Source organism: Notolepis coatsorum (assembly GCF_963971535.1).
Source record: "Notolepis coatsorum genome assembly, chromosome: 12".
NCBI classification, from domain to species: domain Eukaryota; kingdom Metazoa; phylum Chordata; class Actinopteri; order Aulopiformes; family Paralepididae; genus Notolepis; species Notolepis coatsorum.
In genome coordinates, this window is record NC_140176.1 from 10,314,319 (window position 1) to 10,339,172 (window position 24,854).

The 24,854-nt window shown below is 43.0% G+C and overlaps 1 protein-coding gene across 1 annotated transcript; it reads left to right on the plus strand.

The window, feature by feature from the left end:
• The first annotated feature begins 253 nt into the window (after positions 1–253).
• abhd10b (abhydrolase domain containing 10, depalmitoylase b) lies at positions 254–24,421 on the plus strand. Its single transcript, XM_084325653.1, has 5 exons — positions 254–359; positions 3,738–3,921; positions 13,350–13,461; positions 20,886–21,023; positions 22,839–24,421. Exons 1-5 carry the CDS (start codon positions 266–268, stop codon positions 23,178–23,180), a joined length of 870 nt encoding a protein of 289 aa, XP_084181779.1. The 5' UTR covers positions 254–265; the 3' UTR covers positions 23,181–24,421.
• Positions 24,422–24,854: the final 433 nt, after the last annotated feature.

The window sequence follows — 24,854 nt, forward strand, 5'->3', positions numbered from 1 at the left end:
ATTCATTTCAGTGCTTTCTTAAACTGTATTTAACTCATTCATGAAGACTGAAAACACTGGTCTGGTATACTAATGAATCTGCATCTGTGGCTTAAATTGTTTAGCCATAATAATCAGGCTATTATACAACATTTCCAGTTTTCTGTAACTCAACTGTAAATAGACTACACTGTACTACACTACAGCCACTGAACTGTATGACAACACAGCCCAATGACACTGCACCTCTTCTCGCGAGACATCGTCAGTGTTCTCGCGTAGCAGTATGGCAGCCGTCGCGCTGAGGTCCTGGCGCAGAGGACTTTCACAGATTCGAAGCCATGGAGGACTCGCTACACTCTCGCCAAAGACACTGGGAGGTCAGTTAAAAACCCCAATACAAGCTGTATTAATTGTAGTGCGCTGAATACTTTAAAAAGCTATTTAAATCCTCTGAAGGGGGGTGTGGCAGCACCACGCAGGCCCCGTCGTCTTGTAAACTGCGCGGTACCTGCGCTTATGTGAGCGATTTTAGTTGCGGCGCGGCGCACTGATGATTAGATCTTGATTTAGTTTGGGGAAATGAACCGTTTATTAAAAGTAAACTTAACCGTGACTTGGTTACGCATGTGAGCTTTTTATTCTTGTTCTGGTTATTCAGATGACTCGTGTTTGCTTTGGCGCAGCTATGATACTACTATGCCTGTTATTGAATAACGTTTGTAACCTAACATGTTCTACTGTACTGCTGTCTCGTTATTATTTCATGTGGACCAATATGTTCACATTCTTCTGCATTATGTTGTGTGTTTACAGTACGTTCGGCCTGAATCAGCCTCATACGACGGTTGGACATGAGTCATCTCTAGGCCTAATCAATGTCCTTGTCCACTATTACAGTCCTTGTCATTCCAATCTGCATTGGAAACACATATTAGATTAGATTTAAAAAAAAATATTGTCATTATACATCACAAATACAATGTAAGGAAAATAACTTTGGCATGTAACAGAGTGCAAATGTAATTCAGTAAAGTGCAATATACAGGTGATTAAACTGTATAGCCTAAAATATATAAATTATTACTACTACTGAGTAATAATAGTGCTAATCAGATGTACAGTGATGATACAGGTATAAAGACACTGGTATATTGATTACGTTGGTATGGTATTACAATACTTAACGTTGATACCGTCTCATTTAATATCATGCCTTTGTCATCAGTGTTGGGGAGTAGATTTGTGTAGTATAGGTCTTGTTGGGTGGTGGTAGTGCATTACATGTTAGTAGTTTGTTAAGTAAAAACTTAACAAACTGGGGCTGCTCCATAGATAATGAATGGGGCTTTGACTTTACAAGGCCAACAATGTTTGTGTGAGCTCATTTTGGGTGTAAGAGCTCACACAAACATTGTATGGCCTTGTAAAGTCAGAGTCCCATTCACAGCAGCCCCATATTTTACATCGCAGTGACATCACCTATTGGAGGGTTCTCTCTCCGATTTCTAGCTTTAGGCGAGAGTGGTTCACAAATACTGACTGAACTGGGACACAGGAATTCTCAAAATGGGTGGCATTCCCCTTTTAAAACAACCCTCTGCCCTCAGACATGAGGATGTGAGGTTTTGCCTTCCTTGCAGTCCCTTAATCAAACGCACCCAGACATGTGACTAAGTTCAGTTGACTCGTTACTCCATGCGTCAACAGTTTGCATGTTTTAGTTAACTACATTTGTTTGAGTGGTTAAGATGTAGCTTACCTTCTTTCATGGTGAAGTATCTGGTAGTTTGATCAACTACAGTCTTAGAGTAGTTTCCCCAACACTGTCTGTCATATTAATGATGTGGTTTCTATTTTATTTAATACATAATACATAATAATAATTTTTCTTTTGCCTTTTTCTCCACAATTTAGTCGTTATGCCAATTCCCTGTGTTGGTTGTTGTGCTGCCCTACTGTCGGTCTGGGGAGGGTGTAGACTACCCTACTGTCGGTCTGGGGAGGGTGTAGACTACCCTACTGTCTGTCTCGGGAGGGTGTAGACTACCCTACTGTCGGTCTGGGGAGGGTGTAGACTACCCTACTGTCGGTCTGGGGAGGGTGTAGACTACTGAACCACATGCCTCCGATACACGTGTTTTCACCTGACGACTAGGAGTTTCACTGGGAGAGCATAACGTGCGCTGAGGTTCACACTAGGGGTGGACGGTATAAACGGTATACGGTATAAACGGTATGAATTTGCTCTACGGTATGGATTTTGACTATACCGTCTAAACCGGTAGTGCAGCTCTAAAATACCAATGACGTCATGTAACCACAACGCGACTATTTCACTCGCATTTGCCCCTAAAAATAGATAGAATTAGTCATAGATAATAGATATGTGCGAACTGGAAAAAGTTATTTAGGAGGCTTCGCGCAGTGGGCGTGCCAGCCCCTACCGCACGCATGTAAACACGGAAGTCTAGTGGGACGGGACACGGGAGCTCAGCTGTCGGCGGCGTCTCCCTGAGCTAACGTTAGCTTAGCTACCGTTACAAAATGACCCAGTCAACTATTCACTTTTAGTTTAATACATGATGAGGCATTGTCTAACCGAACGGTATCTAGTCGGCCAGCTACCGATAGCTCCTGACATCAACAAACGCTCCACAAAGTCTAGTAGAGAGAGACGTGTGTGTGCTACCTGTTAGCCGTTAGCTCACGTTAACGCAACTTAGTTCACCGTTCAAAACGAAATGTCCCATTGAACTAAATAATTCACTGAGGCGTTGTATTAACGTTATATATCCGGCTTAGCCGGATAGCTCCTGATATCAATGTCTTATAACACTGATTCGATGCGTATTCGAGCTGAGGGCTTGCTAACGTTATCCCAATATAATAGGGTCCAGGTGCAGCGCCGGAGAATCCTGGCCGTAGCTCTGCTCGAGGCTACTCGAGTATAGGTCCAGCTGCAGCTCCGGGGAATCCTGGCCGTAGCTGGAGGCTACTAGAGTACACACAGACAGTGGAGCTTGTTGCGTGGTGGCGATGTCTCGCAGATAATACAAGTACAAGTCTAATTATATAATATATATATTTTATAAAAAAAAAAAAAATTATATAAAATAAAAATTTTTTTTTAATCAAAAACGATGATACCGTGATATATACCGTTACCGTCTATGCTTCAAATTATACCGTGATATACATTTTAGACCATACCGTCCACCCCTAGTTCACACTGCCTTCCCCAGATCCCCTCCCTGCTGAAGTAGGAGTCGCTAGTCCCCCCCCACACACACACACACACACTGTCTGGGACACTGACAATTGTGTTTAGTCGGAACGTCTAACCGAGCCGGAAGTACCTAAGTACATAAGTACCCCTATGTAAACCAGACGAAAGTTCATCCTCTTCATCCTCTTAGCTGTTGTTGTATTGAGCTGTACTGTATTGCACCCATTCTGCAATCTGTTAATAAAGTTTTCAATCAATCAATCAAACCGCTAGCAGGAATTGTTGGCGGTGGTAGGCGTCAAGTGCTTAGACCTCTACACTATACTAGCCCCACGCCCAGGGGTGCAGTCGTAATATGGGCGGAGGCCAAACGGTATCCTATTATTATGCAAAGTCTAGGCACTTATCACCTAGACTTTGCATAATAATAGGATGCGCGCACTTCGAAGCCCAAACGCCGTTTGACCGCGGTTGCCCAGCACTGCACCACTGCCCACGCCCATATTAACGATGTGTTTTGTACTTCCAGGAGTACGGCACAAGTCCACCGTTCAGTATGCCACGCGGACAGACCTCCCGAAGCTCGCCTACCGGAGGGTGAAGGGGAAGAGCCCCGGCGTGGTGTTCCTGCACGGCTACGGCTCCAGCATGAACGGGCAGAAGGCGGAGGCCTTGGAGGAGTTCTGCAGGTCCCTGGGACACTCGTACACCAGGTATTTCATTCAACTCGCGAGTCCCAAACGAGACATTTAAAGGAACACGGCACGCCGACATTATGGGAAATGCGCTTACCGTATTCTCCAGAATCGGACAAGAAGATGGATACCGATTTCCTCTCTGTGCGTTCAGTAGAAAGCTATCCGGCTGCAAGCTAGCCTAGCTTAGCATAAATGAATGGAAGCAAATACGGAACACTAGCCTATAGGGATGGGTACCGAATTCTGTACTTTTGAGGTACCGAACCGAAACACGTCGGTACTACCGAGTATCGAATCAAGTGAGAAACCGAAAAAATAAATAAAATAAAAAATATATTCATTTTTTTCCCTTTTTTTTTTTTCTTTTTTTTTTCTTTTCATGTCAACGTTCACACGCACAATATATGCTTACCTAGGATTTGACTTGATTCAACAACAAAGCAGTCGGAGCAATGACAAGCCGAAAACTGTCGAAATTGTAGTTTGGATTTTTTTTTTTTACGACTGAGGTAGGTAAATTAAATTTCTTGAGACTAAAGTACCGAAAAAAGGTACCGTTGGGTACCGGTATCGATTCACAGGTACCGGTATCGGTTCAAATGTGAAAGGTACCCATCCCTACTAGCCTACAGTCGCTTAAAACTACAGGAGAGGTGTTTTTGGTCAACAGCCAGGCTAGCTGGCCTGTATTCCCCAGAATAGGACAAGAAGATGGATACCAATTTCTTCTCTGTGCGTTCAGTAGAAAGCTATCCAGCTGCAAGCTAGCCTAGCTTAGCATAAATGAATGGAAGCAAATACGGAACACTAGCCTACAGTAGCTTAAGTAGTGTTTTTGGCCAACAGCTAGGCTAGCTGGTCCGTATCCACATCCATTATTTTCCGCTTTCCCATAATGTCGGCGTAAGTCTTGTACGTTAGGGTTTTTGTTGTGGTTGAGAGACAACACCGGCATGGTGATACACCTATGATGAATTTCACATTAAACAAATTGGTCGCCTCTTGTCAAAGAAACGGATGCATGCATTGGACCAGGTGGGTGCTACGGAAAGCAGCGAGGTCATGAACGTAAACGATGACGCAGAGAGAGGGGGAGAGAAACGTGTTTTCTAAGGAGCGACCTATTTGTTAGCACAACCAGGAGATAATTTTGGGTAGGTTTCTTCTACATAATGATATGGTTTATTATCATAAGGTCCACATTTTTTTTTTTTTTTAATCTTTCTTCCCCTCCTTTTCCCGATTTTCTCTCCCCATCCCACCCTTCCTGGTTGTTGCGTACTTTCCCCTACTGTTGGTCCGGGAGACCGGAGACTGTCACATGCTTTCCTCCGACGCATGTGCAGCCTGGGGCAGGCCAACCTGGCCGCGCAGGTTCTCACCGGGGAGAGTGTAGCGTGTGGGAGGCCACACTATCTCTCCTTAGTTCCAACCCTTGCTGAGCAGGCGCCCCGACCGAACTGTAGGGGTCGCTGTCCACAACGCCCAGGACCCACCCTTCAGCTTTCCCACGCCCTGATACAGCCAATTGTATCAGTGTGAGAGGCCAGCCAAGCTGATAGCAACGCCGGGAGCTGGATTCGAACAGGCGAATCCTAGTGTCTCCCGGTGTTGGTGACGAACGTAATCTCCGTGCGCCACCTGCCCCCCCCATAAGGTCCACATTTTTAAATGAAAACGAAACAATAATAAAATAAAGAAATAAGCTGTGGTCAGGAGTAATATAAAATATGTGCTCATATTTAGACCAGTACAGTTTATACTCATGAACATATCATAACATTTGCAGGTGACTACTAGCTGTGAAACTGCAGTCACGTCATGTCTCTGTTTGAGGATAGCCATGTGGAAATGGTGATGCGATTACAGACATTGCCCTTTACAAATGATCGAGTGAATAATATTGCAACTTTGCTCAAGGTATTGTAATGACAAAGACAACAAAGTAATTTTGAAGTCTTTACATTGAGATGCACCCATTTGGCGAGCGTTGGTTTTCTGGCCCTATGGTGTTTTCTCCCTACCTCATAGCATGGTTGGGCAATACCAGCTAGCTGCTGGTAGTGCCAACGCCCAGGGTGTTGGCCCTCAAATAATTCTCCAACAAACCAAACATAAGCAAAAAGAGAAGTCACTGCGTCATGAGTCATGGCAGTCTCATAGAAACACTCTACTAACCGCCTCGGCCAGTCCTTCATGCCCGCGGCCATCAGGCTCCACGGTTGTGGGCATGGACTGCTGCCAGCAGCTGGAGAACTAACGGCTGCGGAACTTGAACTATTTAGGAAACGTCTGACCTCTGACCACTAAGTGTGTTTGTTTATTATATTGTTTATTTTATGGATCCCCATTAGTCTACACCCATGGGTGAAAGACTATTCTTCCTGGGGTCCGAACACATAACTTACAACATTACAGTACATTACCTTACATTAATAAAAAAAAAACAATAAAAACATAAGAAACACTTATGTACATTCTCTTTTTTTTCTAAATTATGTTTTTGGCAGATTTTTTTTAATTTGTTTGTACTACCGGGCAGTCCGGTAGAGAGAGAGATAGAGGAAGAACGGGAGACAGAGCGGGGGGAAGACATTCGGCAAAGGGCGCTGGGTCCGGGAATCGAACCCGGGTCAGCCGCTTCGCGCCGCAGCGCGTTACATGGGTCGCCACTTGGGTGCCCAGCCTAAGTACATTCTCAATATATTTAAAATCTCACAAAAAAACACACAAAGGCTCCAGCCACAAACTTTGACTCTTAACCACCAAAACCTGCACGAACTTTAACGCCTATTATGCCAGTATCCCCCCCTGCTCATTGTGGTCTGATACCAGGCTAAAACAGGATACTAAAATCCGATACCAAGAAATCAAAGCAAAGTGACTTGGTTTTCTGCATTTTTAATGCATTTCCGATCTCTCTAATGGAGAGAAATGGATTATATATCAATCATTTTGTCCAATGACCCCAAACTAGTCTTAAGTCTATACTGTTCAGTAATAAGGATGGATGGGATCGGTAACTCTGTATTGGACGATACTGAACATCTCTGAAACGGGTGAGATGTGAACATCGATAAACAAACGACCTAATCGCTCTCGTGCCAAGTTGTACGTAAAGTAAAAAAAGTGAAGAGCTATATAAAACCAGCGGAATAATTCAACTTGTTTAAAAATCTAGTCTGTTTGTGGTATTGTTATTTTAACTTTGATCTTACTCTTTCATCACGTATGCATGCGTCTGTTGTGCTGGCAGGTCTGTGCACAAAGACTACTTTGCATGGTCTTTGTGCACTAAGGGAAGGTTGTCAAAATGGGCAGGGTGAGGTGGGTTCTTCTAAGGTCAAGTAGTAGTCTAACCAGTTTGTTTTGTGATGTTTGTAATCTTGTTTTTTGTGCCTTTTTGAGGTGCTTTGGTACCATGAGGTGCAAGCATAGTCGTAGTACCCTTGAATGAGTGCTCCTGCTAGAGTCTTCAGGGTATTCTTGTTTACCAGAGAGGAGATCCGGTACAATAATCGAGTGCACAAAGTGGTGCGTAGGCGGGGTGGGGGAAACTGTACATTGGCTACATACCGCTACTGTTCCTAATTTATACAAATGACATGCCGTCAGCTTGTGACTGCAACTTGTTCCTGTTTGCGGACGACTCAGCCCTGCTGGTCTCCGACAAGAACAAGTTACAGGTTGAAAAAACCCTCAGCTCAGAACTAGGCAAAATCTGCATATGGCTCGCAGACAACAAACTATCATTACACCTGGGTAAAACAGAGTCCATTCTCTTCGGTTCAAATAACAAACTCAGCAAGACCGACGGCTTCTCAGTTACAGTGGGTGACAATATTGTCACAAGGAAAGATGAAATTACCTACCTGGGTTCCATCCCAGAGGCTAATCTTTCCTGTGACAAAATGGCATCCAATGTAATAAAAAAAGTCAACCAACAAACTTGATTCTTGTACCGGATCTCCTCTCTGGTAAACAAGAATACCCTGAAGACTCTGGCAGGAGCACTCATTCGAGGGTACTACGACTATGCTTGCACCTCATGGTACCAAAGCACCTCAAAGGCACTAAAAACCAAATTACAAACATCTCAAAACAAACTAGTCAGACTACTGCTTGACCTGACTCCTAGAACCCACCTCACCCCTGCCCACTTTGCCAACCTAGGATGGCTTAGAGTAGACGACAGAGTACAGCAACTTGCAATGGGCCTGGTCTACAAGATACACTACACGACCAAGGTACCCATGTACATGTCAAAATACTTCCCAAAGGTCAGTGAATACCACGATCACAACACCAGAGGGAGCTCCACAAATCATGTTAAACCCAGATTCGGCTCAAACAAGGGACTAAACACGTTTCGCAATTATGCCACATCAATGTGGAACGCCCTACCCAAAGCTGTAAAGGAATGTGAATCACTACCCACTTTCAAAAACACTCTCAAAGAACACCTTCGGGAGACTGCAATTAGAAACTGGCCCCTACAAATGTCCTAACCCAGTTGTACAGTAAAGACCAAGTATGGCTTTGTCAGTATTCCAATGTACAGTGTACAGTGCCCCCCCCCCCCACCTCCAATGTACAGCCCCACCCACCCAACCCCACCCCACCTACCCAACCTCCTCCAATGTACAGTTTCTTTTTTTGATCCACTTTTTCTCCCATTTTTCTATATTTTCTCCCATCCCAATTTCGTATCATCCAATTCAACCCTCTCCTGTCACGAACGCTGTTTCCTGCCTCCCACAAGCCGGCTGCAATGTGGACTAAGTCATACATAGCGCAAGTCCCCTCCGGTACTTGAGGTAACAGCAGTCGCATCTTTTCACCTGCGCAGCTCGATCTCTCAGTGGCGAGGAGTAACGCGTGGGAGGCTCACGCTGCCCCCGACACTTCCTGATTCTACTGCGCAGGCGCACCAACCGACCTGTAGGAGTCGCTGTCCACAACGCCCGATCCCCACCCATCAGTTTCCCACCCCCTAATACGGCCAATGTGTATTAGTATGGACGGCCAGCTAAACTGAAAGCAATGTGGAGCGCTGGGCTCGAACAGGCAAGCCCAGCGTCTCCGTCATTCGTGGCGAGCACCTTGCCCACTACGCCACGTAGCCGCCCTCTCCAATGTACAGTTTCTATGTCAAATGTATATACACTCTTTTTCTGGACACTTTTTGTATCACAAACAGTACTGTATTTGCAAATCTGGTATGTCATAAATGTATAGATGTAGCAGTACTGTCTATCTGTATGTCGTGTGTGTCATATGATGAATTGAAAATGGGGGACCCTGATGTAAACAAGACGAAAGTCTCTGGTCTGCATCCCCTTAACAATTGTATGTATTGAGCTGTACTGTACTGTACCCATTCTGCAATCTGTTAATAAACTTTTCAATCAATCAATCAATTGGAATATCGACGAAACCTTACTTGGTCCCAAGAAGAGGTTCTCGTGTATTATTGGGTTAGGGACATTTACTGTACATTGGAGGGGGTTGGGTTAGGACATTTACACGGGACAGTTTCTAATTGCAGTCTCCCGTAGGCGTAGGTGCTCTTTGAGAGTGGTTTTGATTCACATTCCTTTACAGCTGTGGGTAGGGCGTTCCACATTGATGTGGCATAATTGTGAAACGTGTTTAGTCCCTTGTTTGAGCCGAATCTGGGTTTAACATGATTTGTGGAGCTCCCTCTGGTGTTGTGGTTGTGGTATTCACTGACCTTTGGGAAGTACCTCGACACTGTACAAGCAAAACTGTACATTGGAATATTGACAAAGCCATACTTGGTCATTTACTGTATATTGGAGGGGGTTGGGTTAGGACATTTGCAGGGGCCAGTTTCGAATTGCAGTCTCCTTCCCTAACCACTTCATACAATTGACATATTAAACCCTTAATTTTAATAGTCCTTAAGGACTACGAGACTGAACAGTTTTTACCCCACAGGCCATCAGGCTTGTGCATGCTAGCTCTCTAAGCTTTTTTTCTCTTTTTTTTTTTACTGTGATCCGCCCCCTTCTTTTCTTTAGTGCCAGGCAGACACTCTGACCTGACTGCTGCTGTGACCTCACTGTCGCCTTTCCCGCGAACTGTGAATCGTAAAGACACTTTAACTGCTGCTGTGACCCATTGCCCATTGTCACCTCCATATTTATATTTGTAAACACTACTGGATCCTACACTGTGAATCGGAACGTGCAATAACGTCAATGTTACTCACTTGTGCCTTGTATATATCTTATACCTTTTTTTTTTAATAAAAAAAAATATCTCTTAATTTTTTACCTTACTTTTAGCATTCTCTTGTATTTAAATTGTTATTTTTTGTTGTTAAGTATTGTGTGATTTTGTGTGAAGGGCGGACTAGCAAAGTAAGATTTCCATTGTACGGCAAACTGTCTGTTTATCGTCATGTGCACTGTGCACAGTTAAACAATCTTGAATCTTGAAAGGAAACTGGCTGCTGTTTCCGGCACATCGGGTCGCTTCCACTGGCTCTGTGTTTCCACTGTTTGGTCTGTCAAAGTGACCACTGGGTTGTTTCTATTGGTGAATACAGTCTCATCAGTCTAATATAATATAATACCGCCACGCTGAGCTGCTCCAGTTTAAGATCAGTTAGGATTAGATTAGATTAGACTCTTATAACAACAATGTCAAATCTGTCCTCATTTGTGGCTCAGAATGCTGGCGAGTGGTAAAAGGACACGCATTTACATTTAGTCATTTAGCTGACGCTTTTATCCAAAGAGACTTACAAGTTCTTTTTTTCTCTCTTTTTTTTAAACCTTTATTTACCCAGGGTAGGTTCGCTGAGCACAGATGCTCTTTTTCAGGAACGCCCTGCTTCACATTCACACAGTTCCATTCACACCTGGGAGCTGCCCAGTACAACCACAGTCTGACACCGTTGGCCACTGAGCAACTCCACTGGAGCAGTTGCAGGGCTGTACAGTGCAACATATATATCGCACGTGCTACAGCAACAGCGGTCTGTGCGATGGATGGATTTACTTCAATAGCACTGGTGCGATAGGGATTCGGTTCATATAGATACTCTTATTTTGAAAATCCTGTAGCGGGTCTCATTTCTGCCCACGCGCAGCTCCAGCTAGGCTCCGAAAGCTAGCAACGTTCAGGTGCATATGATACTCTTATTTTGAAAAAACTCTTGTGACAACTCGACGAGTCATATCCGCCCTATCCGTGCTTCTGCAAGCAGAGCAGCGCGTTGGTTGGTTGGTGCGCACTGCTGCGTTAACACAGCAGTGCGCCTACACGTCCCGAAATAAGTCTGTGGTGTTTTTTTTTTCTCGCAACGGGTCAAATGCATCTACATGCTTTGCACCGTTGCCATTCCTTTATGCGCACATCGCCCGAAATTAACGTTTATGTACCATTACAATCACTACAACGTTAGCAAGCTAACAAGCTAATCCTGATCAGAGGCAGACAGAGGCGCAGAGCCAGCAGACACTGTGGACTGGGGAAAGGGAAATGGGGGGGCACTCTCTCCCCTTTCCTGTGTGTGTGTGTGCGTGCGTGCGTTTGGAAAGACGATGAAGTCACTAGTCAGGACTCAGGACAGGAGTATATTATAGTAAACTGAGGATGGACAGATAATGTTGATATTCAAATATAAACAAGTTTCGAGAGGAGTGGAAGTTTGAAGACAGACTAGACTACAATATGATGCGGGGGTGGTGAGTTGAAACAGTGTGTGTGAATGAATGAATGAAAACTTTATTTAACAGATTGCAGAATGGGTACAGTACAGTACAGCTCAATACATACAATTGTTAAGGGGATGCAGACCAGAGAAAGACTTGTCTTGTTTACATCAGGGTCCCCCATTGTGTGTGTGTGTGTGTGTGTGTGTGTGTCCCAACCGACCCCACTTCTATCTTTCAATAAATTATTTGCATTTAAAACTATTAACGCTGACTCATTCCTTCAGTCCACTCAAAATTATGCTAATATTCCTTATGTTGTTTATGATATTAATTGAAAATAGCATATGAGAGTATCATAGTAATAATAACACATGGCGATATACTAAATGACAGCCAAACATGGCAGTGGCACTGCAACTAAATAACACAAATACAATAGGCACATTTGTGACTGTTACAAATATAACACGTTTTATACTTGTGCTACAAGATTTTGGCCTGTGCTACAAAACTATCAACCTCTGTAGCACCAGTGCTATGTGCAAAAAAAGTTAACGTACAGCCCTGAGTTGGGGGTTAAGTACCTTGCTCAAGGGCACTTCAGTGGTTTGTGTTCTTGCCGGTCCCGGGGATCGAACCAGCGACCTTCCGGTCACAAACCTGCTTATCTAACCTTTAGGCCACCGATGTATGTCAAGTCATCAGGAAGGGCACAAATCTATCAGCTGAGTAACAATATTCATCAAATCTTACATGGCACAAGGAGGTACAGAGAGTAGCTAAAGACCGGGCTGAATGGTGTCCAAGCCTTGTGTCCCAACTGGGAAGAAGAGGAGTAAGTAAGCTGCTCCAGTAGCCTTAACAAGGGGAAATGTTTTTTGGAAAGGTTTTTTAATATTAAGGAAAATATGTATCTATTTCAAACGGGGGCTATATGTAGTGTGGAACCACTGGTAATTTCTGACCATAGTAGTAGCAGGACCTTGTTTGTTACTTGTATGTTATATAAATGTACTTGTGTATTATATAAATGTACTTGAACTGTTTTCTTTATGATTATTGTTGTGTGTACTTACTGCACCTTGGCCAGCTGCATTTCCCTATCTGGGGTAATAAAGTTGACCTTGCAGCTTAAACATTAGATTGTGACGTCCTATAATAATAATAATAACTTTTCATACAGAGGTTGCAGTTCAAAGTGCTTCACAACAGCAAAAAATACAGGCATAAGCGAGCATAAAAAGATAGACAGGTAGAATCACAGTGTTTCACATTAGGATCTAGCATCCCAATAGGCTCTCCGCTTACAGTTATCAGTAACACAAATAGTAAAAAATAGTTTAAAATGATTCAGTTTAAAAATAGTCAAAAAATTATAAAATAGAACGGACATAAAAAATACAGGCATGAGCGAGCATAGCAAGTCCTATGCCCCTTTTAAGAATTTTGCCTAGGTCTTGGTCCAGATTTGGAATATGTTGGTGTTCCAAATAGAACGGAGTTCTGAAAGGCCTCCATTCCTGAGAGGCTGACTGTCTCCGGGTTTAATTAACAAGGTGTTCTGCTGTATTCAACACTCAAAGGGCCTTGACAGAGGTGCTCCGCCGTACGCACGACGCACGTAACTGGGACACTGGGTCACAAACCTAGGAAGGATATATCAAAAGTAACTTTGTCCTGACCTTGCGACAGCGCCTCACTGGTTTACTCTCTTGATAGCCAAGGGGCCGTTCTATTTGTGTTTTCCTTTCCCAGGTTTGACTACACGGGCCACGGGGCCTCCGACGGGGTGTTTGCAGAGGGGACCATCGGCACCTGGAAGAAGGACGTTCTGTTTGTGTTGGACGAGATCGCAGAAGGGCCACAGGTACATATTTCCTTGGGGGACAACAATTATACTTTCCTTGATGAGTTCTATGATTCTCGACGAGTTCTTTTGTATATAAGAATTTGTTCTTAATTGCTTGCCTGGGTAAATAAAGGTTAAATAAAAAAAAAGTTAAGAATTTATCAAGTTACTTATTTTATATAAAAATAATAAATGTAACCGTCATTTACCCAGGCAAGCAAGTAAGAACTCATTATTATATACAAAAGCAGCCTGACTAAAAAGCAAAGGCCTTTTGAGGGGGGGGGGGGGGGGGGGGGCTGCAACAAAAACAGTTATGTACATGCATACAAGTAAATACAATTAAAAAAATATATAATTACAGTAGCAATAGTAGACAAGGAAAATTACAATAAATAAGGCAGAGGGAAAAAGAGAGTTGAGAGTGAGAACCAGAGAGAGAAGTAAGGAGGAGAAGGAGGGAGGTAAGTGAGGGGGCTTAGGGGGAGGAGAGAAGTGTCTGAGGGCTATGTGTGCGATTGGGAGGCAGTCGGCAATCTGTTGCAGATTTTGTTTAAAAGCAGTGAGCGATGTGAGTTTAAGGGTGTTTTGTAAGGTGTTCCAGTCAGATGCAGCAGCAAATCAGAAACCATGCAGGCTTTGGGGATGGTGAGTTTGATGAAGTTGCTGGACCTTAGGAGTACAGCAACTTGCAATGGGCCTGGTCTACAAGATACACTACGCGACCAAGGTACCCATGTACATGTCAAAATACTTCCCAAAGGTCAGTGAATACCACGATCACAACACCAGAGGGAGCTCCACAAATCATGTAAAACCCAGATTCGGATCAAACAAGGGACTAAACACGTTTCGCAATTATGCCACATCAATGTGGAACGCCCTGCCTAAAGCTGTAAAGGAATGTGAATCACTACCCACCTTCAAAAACACTCTCAAAAAACACCTACGTGAGACTGCAATTCGAAACTGGCCCCTACAAATGTCCTAACCTAGTTGTACAGTAAATGACCAAATAAGGCTTTGTCAATATTCCAATGTACAGTGTAAAATGTGTGTGTGTCCCCTTCCCAACCCCCCCCCCCCCCCCACCTCCAATGTACAGCCCTCACCCAACCCACCCAACCCCACCCCACCCAACCAACCTCCTCCAATGTACAGTTTCTATGCCAAATGTATATACACTCCTTTTCTGGACACTTTTGTATCACAAACAGTACTGTATTTGCAAATCTGATATGTCATAAATGTATAGATGTAGCAGTACTGTCTATCTGTATGTCATGTATGTCATATATGTTATGATGAATTGAAAATGGGGGACCCTGATGTAAACAAGACGAAAGTCTTTCTCTGGTCTGCATCCCCTTAACAATTGTATGTATTGAGCTGTACTGTACTGTACCCATTCTGCAATCTGTTAATAAACTTTTCAATCAATCAATCAATCAGGTTGAAATCAGAAGTGGAGACGTGCAGAAGGGAGGAGAGGTGTTTTACCAAGTATGGTTTTATAGATGACTTGAAGCCAGAAGCCTTCTTGTGTGAAGAGATGTCCAGTCCACCAGGTTATAAAGGTCACAGTGGGGCGGCTGGGTGGCGCAGCGGACATTGCACTCGTCACCAACGCAAGAGACACCGGTATCGAATCCGGCTGTCGGCGTTGCCTACGGCTTGGGCCGGCCGTCATACTGACTCATTTGGCAAGAGTCAGCGGGAGGGGAGTCGATGGGTGGTAATCTGGTTGTTGTAAACAGCGACTCTACAGGTCGGTCAGGGCGCCTGCACAGCAAAGACAGTAAAATGGGGGGGGCAGTGTGAGCCTCCCACACGTTACTCCTCGCCAATGAGAGTCCGCGCTGGCGGGTGAAAAGAAGTGACTGGCTGCCTCCACATGTATCGGGGGGGACATGTGATGGGCTTCTATCCTCCCTACGACCTGCCAGTGGGGGGCACATGCAAGCAACGATCAAGACAGGGGAGGGGAGAATTGGCACGGCTAAATTGGGATGGGAGAAAAATAGAAAATGGAGGAGAAAAAGTGGACCAAAAAAAAAAGGTCACAGTGGTGAATGGTGAAGGGATGTTATTAGGATCTTTATTATTACTCTTCCTGGGGTCAAACACATAACATATAAACATGACGATAGATAAGACATTTACAGACAAAACAACCAAGTGGAATTAAAATCAGAAAGTGACAATATCCTTTCTCTCAAACACATTACTATACATAGTGCAATATATGCTGCATAATACAGTATATATTAATATGCACTAAATTCACAAGCAGTGAGAAACCATAAACATACATACATATACTACAGTATTTTACCCTGATGCATAGGCACTGAGTAAACATACAAAGTATACTCTTACCACCTATTTGTATATGCTATTGATATTTCTGTCACAAAAAAATAAAGGTAACTATAGGTGTGTGTATGTTTGTATAGTTCTGATGACCACCAGTCATTTATGTAATTGTGACATAATGAAAACGGATCGGCTCATTTTTGTTAAAAAAAGTTGCAAGTTCCTACGATCACGGAACACCTGGGAAATGTATGGGATTTGAAGAAGAAGAAAGATTCCCAACCCTGGATAAGTGGTGGTAAATGATAGGCAGAATATCATTGAAAGCTTGGCAGCTCATAAATAAATGTAGGTGGCTTTGAAGAAATAATAGCCCCCACACAGCGAATTATTACCAGTCCCATGTGACCGTGGCACCTAGCAACAAGACTCGGGGACCCCCCCCCCCCCCCCCCGAAATGTAATACTTGAGCCTAAACGCTGACAGATATTATACATCATGGGATTTGATTGCTATGGAATTTCTGGTAGGAAGTTCTAGGAACCCTTTGAAATTCAGTTCATAGAGTCATGTGACTAAAGTTACGGACGCGTCTATACTTCCCACAAGCAAGTTGTCCTTTTGCGTGATCTGATTGGCCACTGATGTTTCTGGTCATGTAACATGTGCGCCCAATCGTGTGACGGCAAGTTCTTTGGACGGTTAAGCTTAGGCGCTCTTTCGAAGTTGGTTAAGGTTAGAGTTTGTCTTAGAGCAGGGCGATAGAACACCAGCCCTGATTCCAAACTCTAACCTTAACCAACTGCGAAAGAGCGCCTAAGCTTAACCAGTGAAACTAGGCGTTAGGTAGTTTGCAGGCTGTTCGACGTGGAAATGGGCTAAGACACTGCTCGTCATGCGATTGGGCGCACATGTCACATGACCAGAAACGTGCGTGGCCAATCGGAGCGCAAAACGGGAACACGGAAGGACAACTTGCTTGTGGGAAGTATAGACGCACCCCGGACCTGCGTGAGCTGCTGCGCCAAAATAAGTACAACAGGGCTCTATGGAGAAACCATGGCACTCCTCTGACTAAGAGTAGTTTCAAACAAAAATGGCTGGATGTCATTTAGCCAAATCAGCATGGCTGTGAGTGTGAGTCTTTCACCTTTTACATATCTAGCTTTGGCATGGATTGATTGTTTAGATCGCTAACAAATGCATATATATTATAGTCTGCCCTGTTGTTCTGACCAGGATTACGTTCCTTTCTGCCTTGGGTCTGCGTGAGCATATTTGTCATGGCGTCGTCAGCAAACGGGTCTATAGTAGTACAGGCTGTATCCAATATGACTGTTACACCATCTCACCAGAAGATGGCACTGTGTCACACAAAACGGCTGTGGGGAGTGCATGATTACTGTTGAGGGCTGTAAGGGTGATGCAGCCAAAATATCACATCACATGATCACAGTATTTTAAATGTTTTAATATCTGACCCGCTCAAATGATTGGCTTTATGCTTGAGGTTCCCAGAGTGCAGACTGAAAAAAAAGCTCTTTTTTGTTTTAATGCCCCGGCTTCTTAATCAAATCAAATCAAATTTATTTGTAAGGCCTGAATGAATGAATGAATGAAAACGTTTATTTAAAATGGACACCACAGCTACATCGGACCAGCCATAATAAAATTAACAGTAAGCTTTGCTAAAATTAGTCATATAAGCTTTGCTTCTTCCATCTCCTTTTCAAACAGTGTATAGTTTCTGGCTGTTTTATTTTTGGGGGGGGGGGGGTTCCTCTTTTCCCATTTCATTTATTTTCAAATGTTGTTTTGCCGGACAATGGTAAATGTAGCCAAACTAACACTGTGGTTTGAAATAAAACTATTGAATCTTGAATCTTGAAACAGTAAAATATAGAATTAAAATCACAAATCGGAACAAATATTTTCCAGAGCAAGAGTCCATGATCAAAACAACAAAATCAGTCCTCGTCTACATATGTGAGCACTGCTGCGTTGATTTCAGCCATACCTTGAGTCCTCTGCTGAAGACGTTGGCATTGGACTCCAGTTTTAAGCCAGTATGCAGAGAGTTCCATAAGTTTGCCCCATTAACAGAGAAGGCAGAACTCTTGCACATGGGAACAGTACAGTCACCATTATTGGAAGCTTGTTGTGTATTTGCTCTACTAGAGCTCCAACATCTAACCACCAGTCCAGAAAATAATGATGGTACATGATTGTGCAAACATTTAAAAACTAGTCTAATATTACAGAAAATTACAAAATTGTCAAACGTGAAAAGATTGCGCTTACTCAAAACACTGCAGTGATGCCATCGCATTGGTTTACGGTCCATGATTTTTATCGCCCGTTTCCCTGTTTGTATATTATAGTTATGGGTTTTAGTATGGTTTGTGAAGTTTGTGACCATGATGTGACAGAGTAAGACAAGTGGGGAAAGAATCGTGCATATAAAGTTGAGCAGCTTTAGTCGACAGATCCCTTCTAATAAAACTAAAACAGTTTAAATTAGGCTTGACAACACACGTTAATGTCCCCATGGGCCGGACACGTCTTCTTTAACTGTTTCAGCGCCAATGACGAAAAAAGTCGGGTTATCTCGCCGGTGGTTGAGCGCTAATCACGATAAAAGTCGGGTTTTAATCGTTATTTCTTTTATTCGCTATATCTATTCATAATTCATCCATCCAGCCTGATGATATCATTGGGAATGGCTCTGAGATTGCAAACGGCCAATACCGCCACCTAACGCCTTGCGGCCGGTATTGCACATCATTGGAATCCCTCTGGCTTGGGCTGTGCATCGATCTAAGAAGTCCGGTCCGGGTTTTCCTTCTTGGGCATGACCAACGCCGGACAGACGACCGCGATCAATATTTGGAATGGCTATCAGGAATTGGATTATTATTTTTGCATTACATCAGATATGAGGTAAGGACTATATGTTACCAATCTTACATTGATCAGATGATTTCTTCGCCACCATCGGAGCGTGTGTCTGTAATGTACTGTGTAATATAAACCGTTGGTGGCGCTCGAAGCATATACCCCCCCCCCACCACCACCCTTTCGTGCATGCATGATGAAACATAATACCGATAATCTAGCGTTTATTTCAGAATGATTCATAAATCAAGTGAGAAATGGCATTTTCTAAGGAAATGCATTGAAGCGCGGTTTGCTGGAGTTTCTTGAGATTAGACAGGATCACTCTAAAACTATACTCATATTCCCCACGGTATAAAACGGAAATGTATGTATGAAAAAATGATCAGTTTTTTGCATGTTGACCGGAAGAAACTCACTAACAATCGACGTGTTTATTAGATCCATAGCTATAATATTTAATATAGTTTTTAGCCCTGCAAACACCGCCATGTAACCCTATTCTTTAAAGCGCTGGCCTTCTTACCACAAGGTAAACAGCGACCTCTAGGCGCTGATTGAGTTAAACAAGTCAAGAAGAAACATCACAATAAATTAAGAACAAAACAAAAAACACCATGAAATCCAAAATAAAATGTAAAATAAATAAATGCAACACTCTCAGACAATACCCCACGCCAAGGTAAGGAAAAACTCACTAAAAACCTAGCAATAAGAAAAAAGCACCGCAGGCAATGTGGAGGGGAGAAACCTTAGAAGGGCTGTGATAGTAGTGTTGCTTTAAAACAATGATCTTGGAATGATCTTCAACTTACACAAAAAATTAATACCCCACTATGGACAATTAAAAAAAAATATTATTACAAATCTCTGATTCAGTTTGTAACAGTTTTTTATTTGGATCTTTCTTTATTTTTCATCCCAATATTTTCCTATTTATTCCAATTATTTTAACTGAATTTCTTTTCCTTTTATTTTGTGTATTTTAATATACTTTAACTCATTCAGAGCCACGCCTCTTTCACCATATTAGGGCTAGGGCTGTGATGGCGGAGAAAAAAACATCTGATTAACCCAAGACTGGTAAAATAGTCCTTACCTCACATCAGATGTTCTGCAAAAAGATTAATCCAATTCCTGATCGCCATTCCAAATATTGATTGCGTTTATTGATATAGCACCAAAACACATAATCCACGCTGCTCTGAGTGTCCTCAGTCCATCTGTTATAACGATACTGCTTGCCCGAGATGGGAAACCCCGGGGCCGGAATTTTTTTCTGATGCACAGTCCCACCCAATCCAATCCAATGATGTGCAATACCATCCGGGAGACGATAGGCGGCGGTATTTGCCCTTTTCGAGCTCAGACCCATTCCCAATGATAACGTCAGGCTGGATGGATGAAAAATGAATGGATATTGCTAATAAAAGAAATAGCTATTAAAACCCGAGTTTTCTCGGGTCTTGGCACCCGACGCATGGCGAGTTGACCCGATTAATCTCGTGATTGGCACTGAATGGGTTAATCTCGACAGCACTGTCTGTTTTCTCTTTGTGTAAACTTGGCATTGTCAAATTATCATTGTCAATGACAATTTATAAACATACATAAACCCTGATCATGTATCGATGTGATCTGACGATCTCATTGTATGTAAGCTCCCTGATCATGTATCTTTTTATCTATAAAGCCATAATTAGAGATTGTCCAAATTATATTAGTTCTTTATTGGAATGGACCACTGGACCCTGTCGTACACGATCCAGTTTTTGGCTTACACTTAGAGTGCCTAGAGTTTGTACTGAACTTGGTAGATCTGCTTTTGGCTTTTTTGCCCCTACATCATGGAATACCCTGCAGGAAACACTGAAACTAGACACTCTAGTGTCTATGGGTCGGTTTAGAACCTTAATGACCAATCAGGTCACCACAATATGTAATTGTTTTTAAATTATTACCTCTGTTTTAATTTTGAGCTATTTTATTCTTTTTAAAAGATTTTTTATTATTTTTTTTTAATGTATTTTAAAATGTGCTCTCAATTATTCTGATTGTCTGATGTCTTTATATTTATGAACACACTGTGACACTTGTGTATGTAACATCTCGACGGCACTGTAAATTAGTTTAATTACTCAGTGTATTATCGAGTATAAATAAAGATTGAATGAATTAATGTATTGATGCTGTCTCTCTATACGCTGACTATCTCATTGTATGTATGCAGATCCTGGTAGGTTCCAGCATAGGCGGGTGGCTCATGATTCTGGCGGCCATCTCCCGGCCGGAGAAGGTCGCAGCGCTGGTCGGCATCTCCACGGCAGCCGACCACCTCGTCACGTCTTTCAACTCAATGTCTCTGGAGGTAAGAACATGTGATATTATATTTTGATCAAGAGTTGTGTAATTTCTGAAGATGTATATTATGTACTTGACCTACAGTATGTGGGAGAAAAAGTGGACAAAATGGTAATTTTATTATTATTGTTTGACTATGGCCGCGATGTCATTTACTTGCATGCAAGCAATAGTGTCCTTGGTCGCCTTAATGTTTTGTATCGCTCAGCGATTCGGTTTGCTACAAATGCCCCCTTTTCAACGCATGACTTGTACACATTATGTAAATTGGCCATCGGTACACTCTCGACGAGAAATTCATTGGCTAACACTCATTTACAAAACCTTCCATGGTCTGACCCCTCCTTATTTAATAATAAATAAATAATTTGATACACTTGTTAAAATTGTCATCTACTCCTGATAACACCAGAGCTGCTCACCGCATCTCGCTAGATGTTCCCTGTGTTGACACTTCAGTCAATCTACTTTCCAATTTGCTGATCTCAGCAGTTGGAACGAGATGCAAAAGATTTGACTGGTCTGCTTCATGTATGCCCCTTTGTAATTTTATTTGGTTGTGTGTTTTAATCATTTTATGTTGATGAGATCTCATTATTTCATTATGGGTACATTCACATTTAAAATGGTAGAGGTTCTTGTGTACTTTCCAGGTTTTTGACTAAAACAAATTAATTGGCTTTCAGACATTTGTTTTTAAAACGGATTTGTATGGTTGTTTCTCTAGGGGCCTTAAACGTTATGAACCCTAATTCAGTTCAGTGTTGCATTAGGGCAATATTTTGATTTATATCAAATATTGTCCAACTGTGATATCGTATCATGGATTATTTAAATTTTTCATATTGAGAATTGTGATACTGTAGTGCCCGGAGGAAGGAGGAATAAACGGAGGTAACGTAATGCTTGTTTAATGTACAAAGCCACGTCAGTAAACAAGAACACCAACACATGAATCCCAGCACAGCCATGAATGAATAACAACCAGTGCAACCTAAATAGATGTCCCCTCTGGCGCCCGGTGCCAGATCATTAGTTCCCTCCCACTACACAACATAGTCAGAAGATGAACACGAACCAATACTGTAGTCACTACACCACTCAAGTTTGCTGTCCAAATCGATGCTAAAAAGCAAATAGTTAGTCAGATTTCTCACAAAAGGATTTCTGAAATGTTTTGAGAATGTCAGGTGAAAATGTCAGTTTAAATTGATTGTATCATAAATGACGTATCATCACCATGCACTCTGTACTGTTGTAAAAATTTATTGGATTATCTGATTTATCTGATTTTTGGATATTGTGATATAATTTCTTTCCCCATAGACTACTGCACTTCTGCGTTACATTGAGCTCAGGGGAGAGAGAGCGTGGGGGGAGAACATTAATGAATGTGGATGAGAACCTTGACATTAAGTGGTTGTAGCTATGGCTGTGGGGGTGCGGGAGACATGATCCAATAGACTTGTATACGCCTGAGTCTCCTGAACACGGAGAGACCAATCACAAGTCGATCGGCACTTTCTTGGCCGAGCTATAGTCACTTTTTCGCACCTACTCCCGAACTCCACATGTGCAGATTGATAAACCTAGAGATCATTAGACCTGGACAACAACCAGAGAGACTCCGTTTCTCCCCCCGCTCGCTCTCCCATGATTTCAGTATTCAGTGTTGCGGTGGACGGTCTATAGCGCCCAACTCTATGTTACACCTTATTTCGGTTCAAATTCTTTACCAGTGTTTGCCAGACGTAACTTCTTAAATTATCATTTCTCCTGCCTTTTTATTAAAAGAAAAAATCTTGTTTTTTGTAACCCGCAGCAACGCAAGGAGCACGAGGAGAAGGGCGAGTGGACCGTGCCCACCAAGCTCTCGGAGGAGGGCATGTACCGCTTCAGCATGGACTTCCTGCGCGAGGCGGAGAACCACTGCGTGCTGCAGAGCCCCATCCCCGTCACCTGCCCCGTGCGCCTCATCCACGGCCTGAAGGACGCGGACGTGCCCTGGCACATCTCCATGCAGGTGGCGGAGCGCATCCTCAGCAGCGACGTGGACGTCATCCTGCGCCGGCAGGGCCAGCACCGCATGACGGAGAAGGACGACATCAAGCTCATGGTGTACACCATCGACGACCTCATAGACAAACTGACCACCCTGGTGTGAGTCCAGCAAGGGGGCTCGAAGGGGTGGGTGTTGAGCACGGGAGGAAGAGGGGGGCGGGGGGGGGCATGGGCGCCCGGGAAGACCACCACCCCACCCCCCACTGCATGGACATCAATCAACGGCAACGCTCTTGACGCTCCCGCCAAATATAATCCCTCATCCTTATCTTCACCCCCCTCCCCCCCTTCCTCCCCTCATTCCCAACCTGCCCTAAGTTAGATCGTTTTAAACACGCCCCTGACGGACAGCTGTGCAAACTACGATGAAAAGGGAAGCTCTCCCCCGAACACGCTGGTCCCATTTATACCTTCAGGTTGTGTTTTTACTCGTTCCAAGTTTATTATGTGAAGTGTTTTTTTTTTCTCTCTTTTTTTTCGTCAACTTTAATGAGGTCTGCTGCCGCCGCCGCTACTGTTTGCTTGTTTTGTTCGTTTGACGAATAGTCTGTGTTTTTCTGATTTAGACCCGTAGTTTCTCCTGTGCCTTTTTTTAAAATCTCTTCTCACCTGGTTTGGACAATAAAGCCTCTGACTGCACCCGCAAGTCATCGTTTGGACCTGCGCTATCGGCTGGCGTTTAATAATAACACTCGCTTCGTGATGATGAATAAGGCTGACCGTAGCTGTTGTTGGAAAAGCTGAATTCAGTTCTACAGTCTGTATACCGTTAGTGCTGTGTTAGGGAATACGTTATTCGGTTTGAATTCACACAGTGATGAATAAATAAATTCTAAAAACGAAAGAAAAACAATTTGCCGTGTAGCATTATCTGTGAAGGAAATCATGTTTCTATACAGCAGGCTTTCCCCAGGATTTACAAGCGAGATGTCGCTGATTCCAGAGGGGAGCTGTACCCCTGTCCAGGAGGCAAACATATTTACAATAAAGAAAGCAATTTTCTGTAATTTCCTGCAACTTTAAAAATAAAGTTCCAAATAAGTTATTTATATACAAGTACAATATATTAACACTTTGGTTGCCACTTGTTAACGTGGTAAAACCCCGTTGAATGCTACCACCCACTTCAATGATAGCGTTGTGAACGCATAATCTCTGTTTTACATTATGGCTATGTGTCTAATCTGCCCGTCGTTTATCAATGACTTGTTTGCAGTCAACATTGTCGAGACGGATTGTTTTTTAATCAGTTCATTTCCATTTTATAGCATTTTGAAAAGCTCGTTTTTCAGGAAAATATATAGATTCCGTGATAAACGCCCTTTACTGGAATATTCTGGCATACACAAAAAACTTTGTCATTTTTCTGCCTATTTATGAATCGTTTTCAAATAAACGCTAGATTATCGATAGTATATGTGTACTTATGCACGCTATAGAAGCGATCTGAAAAATATATTATTTCCTGATCAGCGCGCACACACACACACACACACATGGGGCACACGCTGATATATAGGTCAAAACAGATCCGATTACCCCAAGACTGGTCAAATAAATTGCTTACCTCAGATCAGATGTTATCCAAAAAGATTATTCCAATTCCTGATCGCCATTCCAAATATCGATCGCTGTTATTGATTCAGCGTTGGGTACTGTAAATATGTATTTCATGTGTTTTCCGGCTCGGCGAATCACTTGGGTCTCTTCAGATGCCTCGCCGGAGAAGTAACATGAGGCTGGACCGCCCCCCCCCCCCCCCCCCCCCCCATCAGTC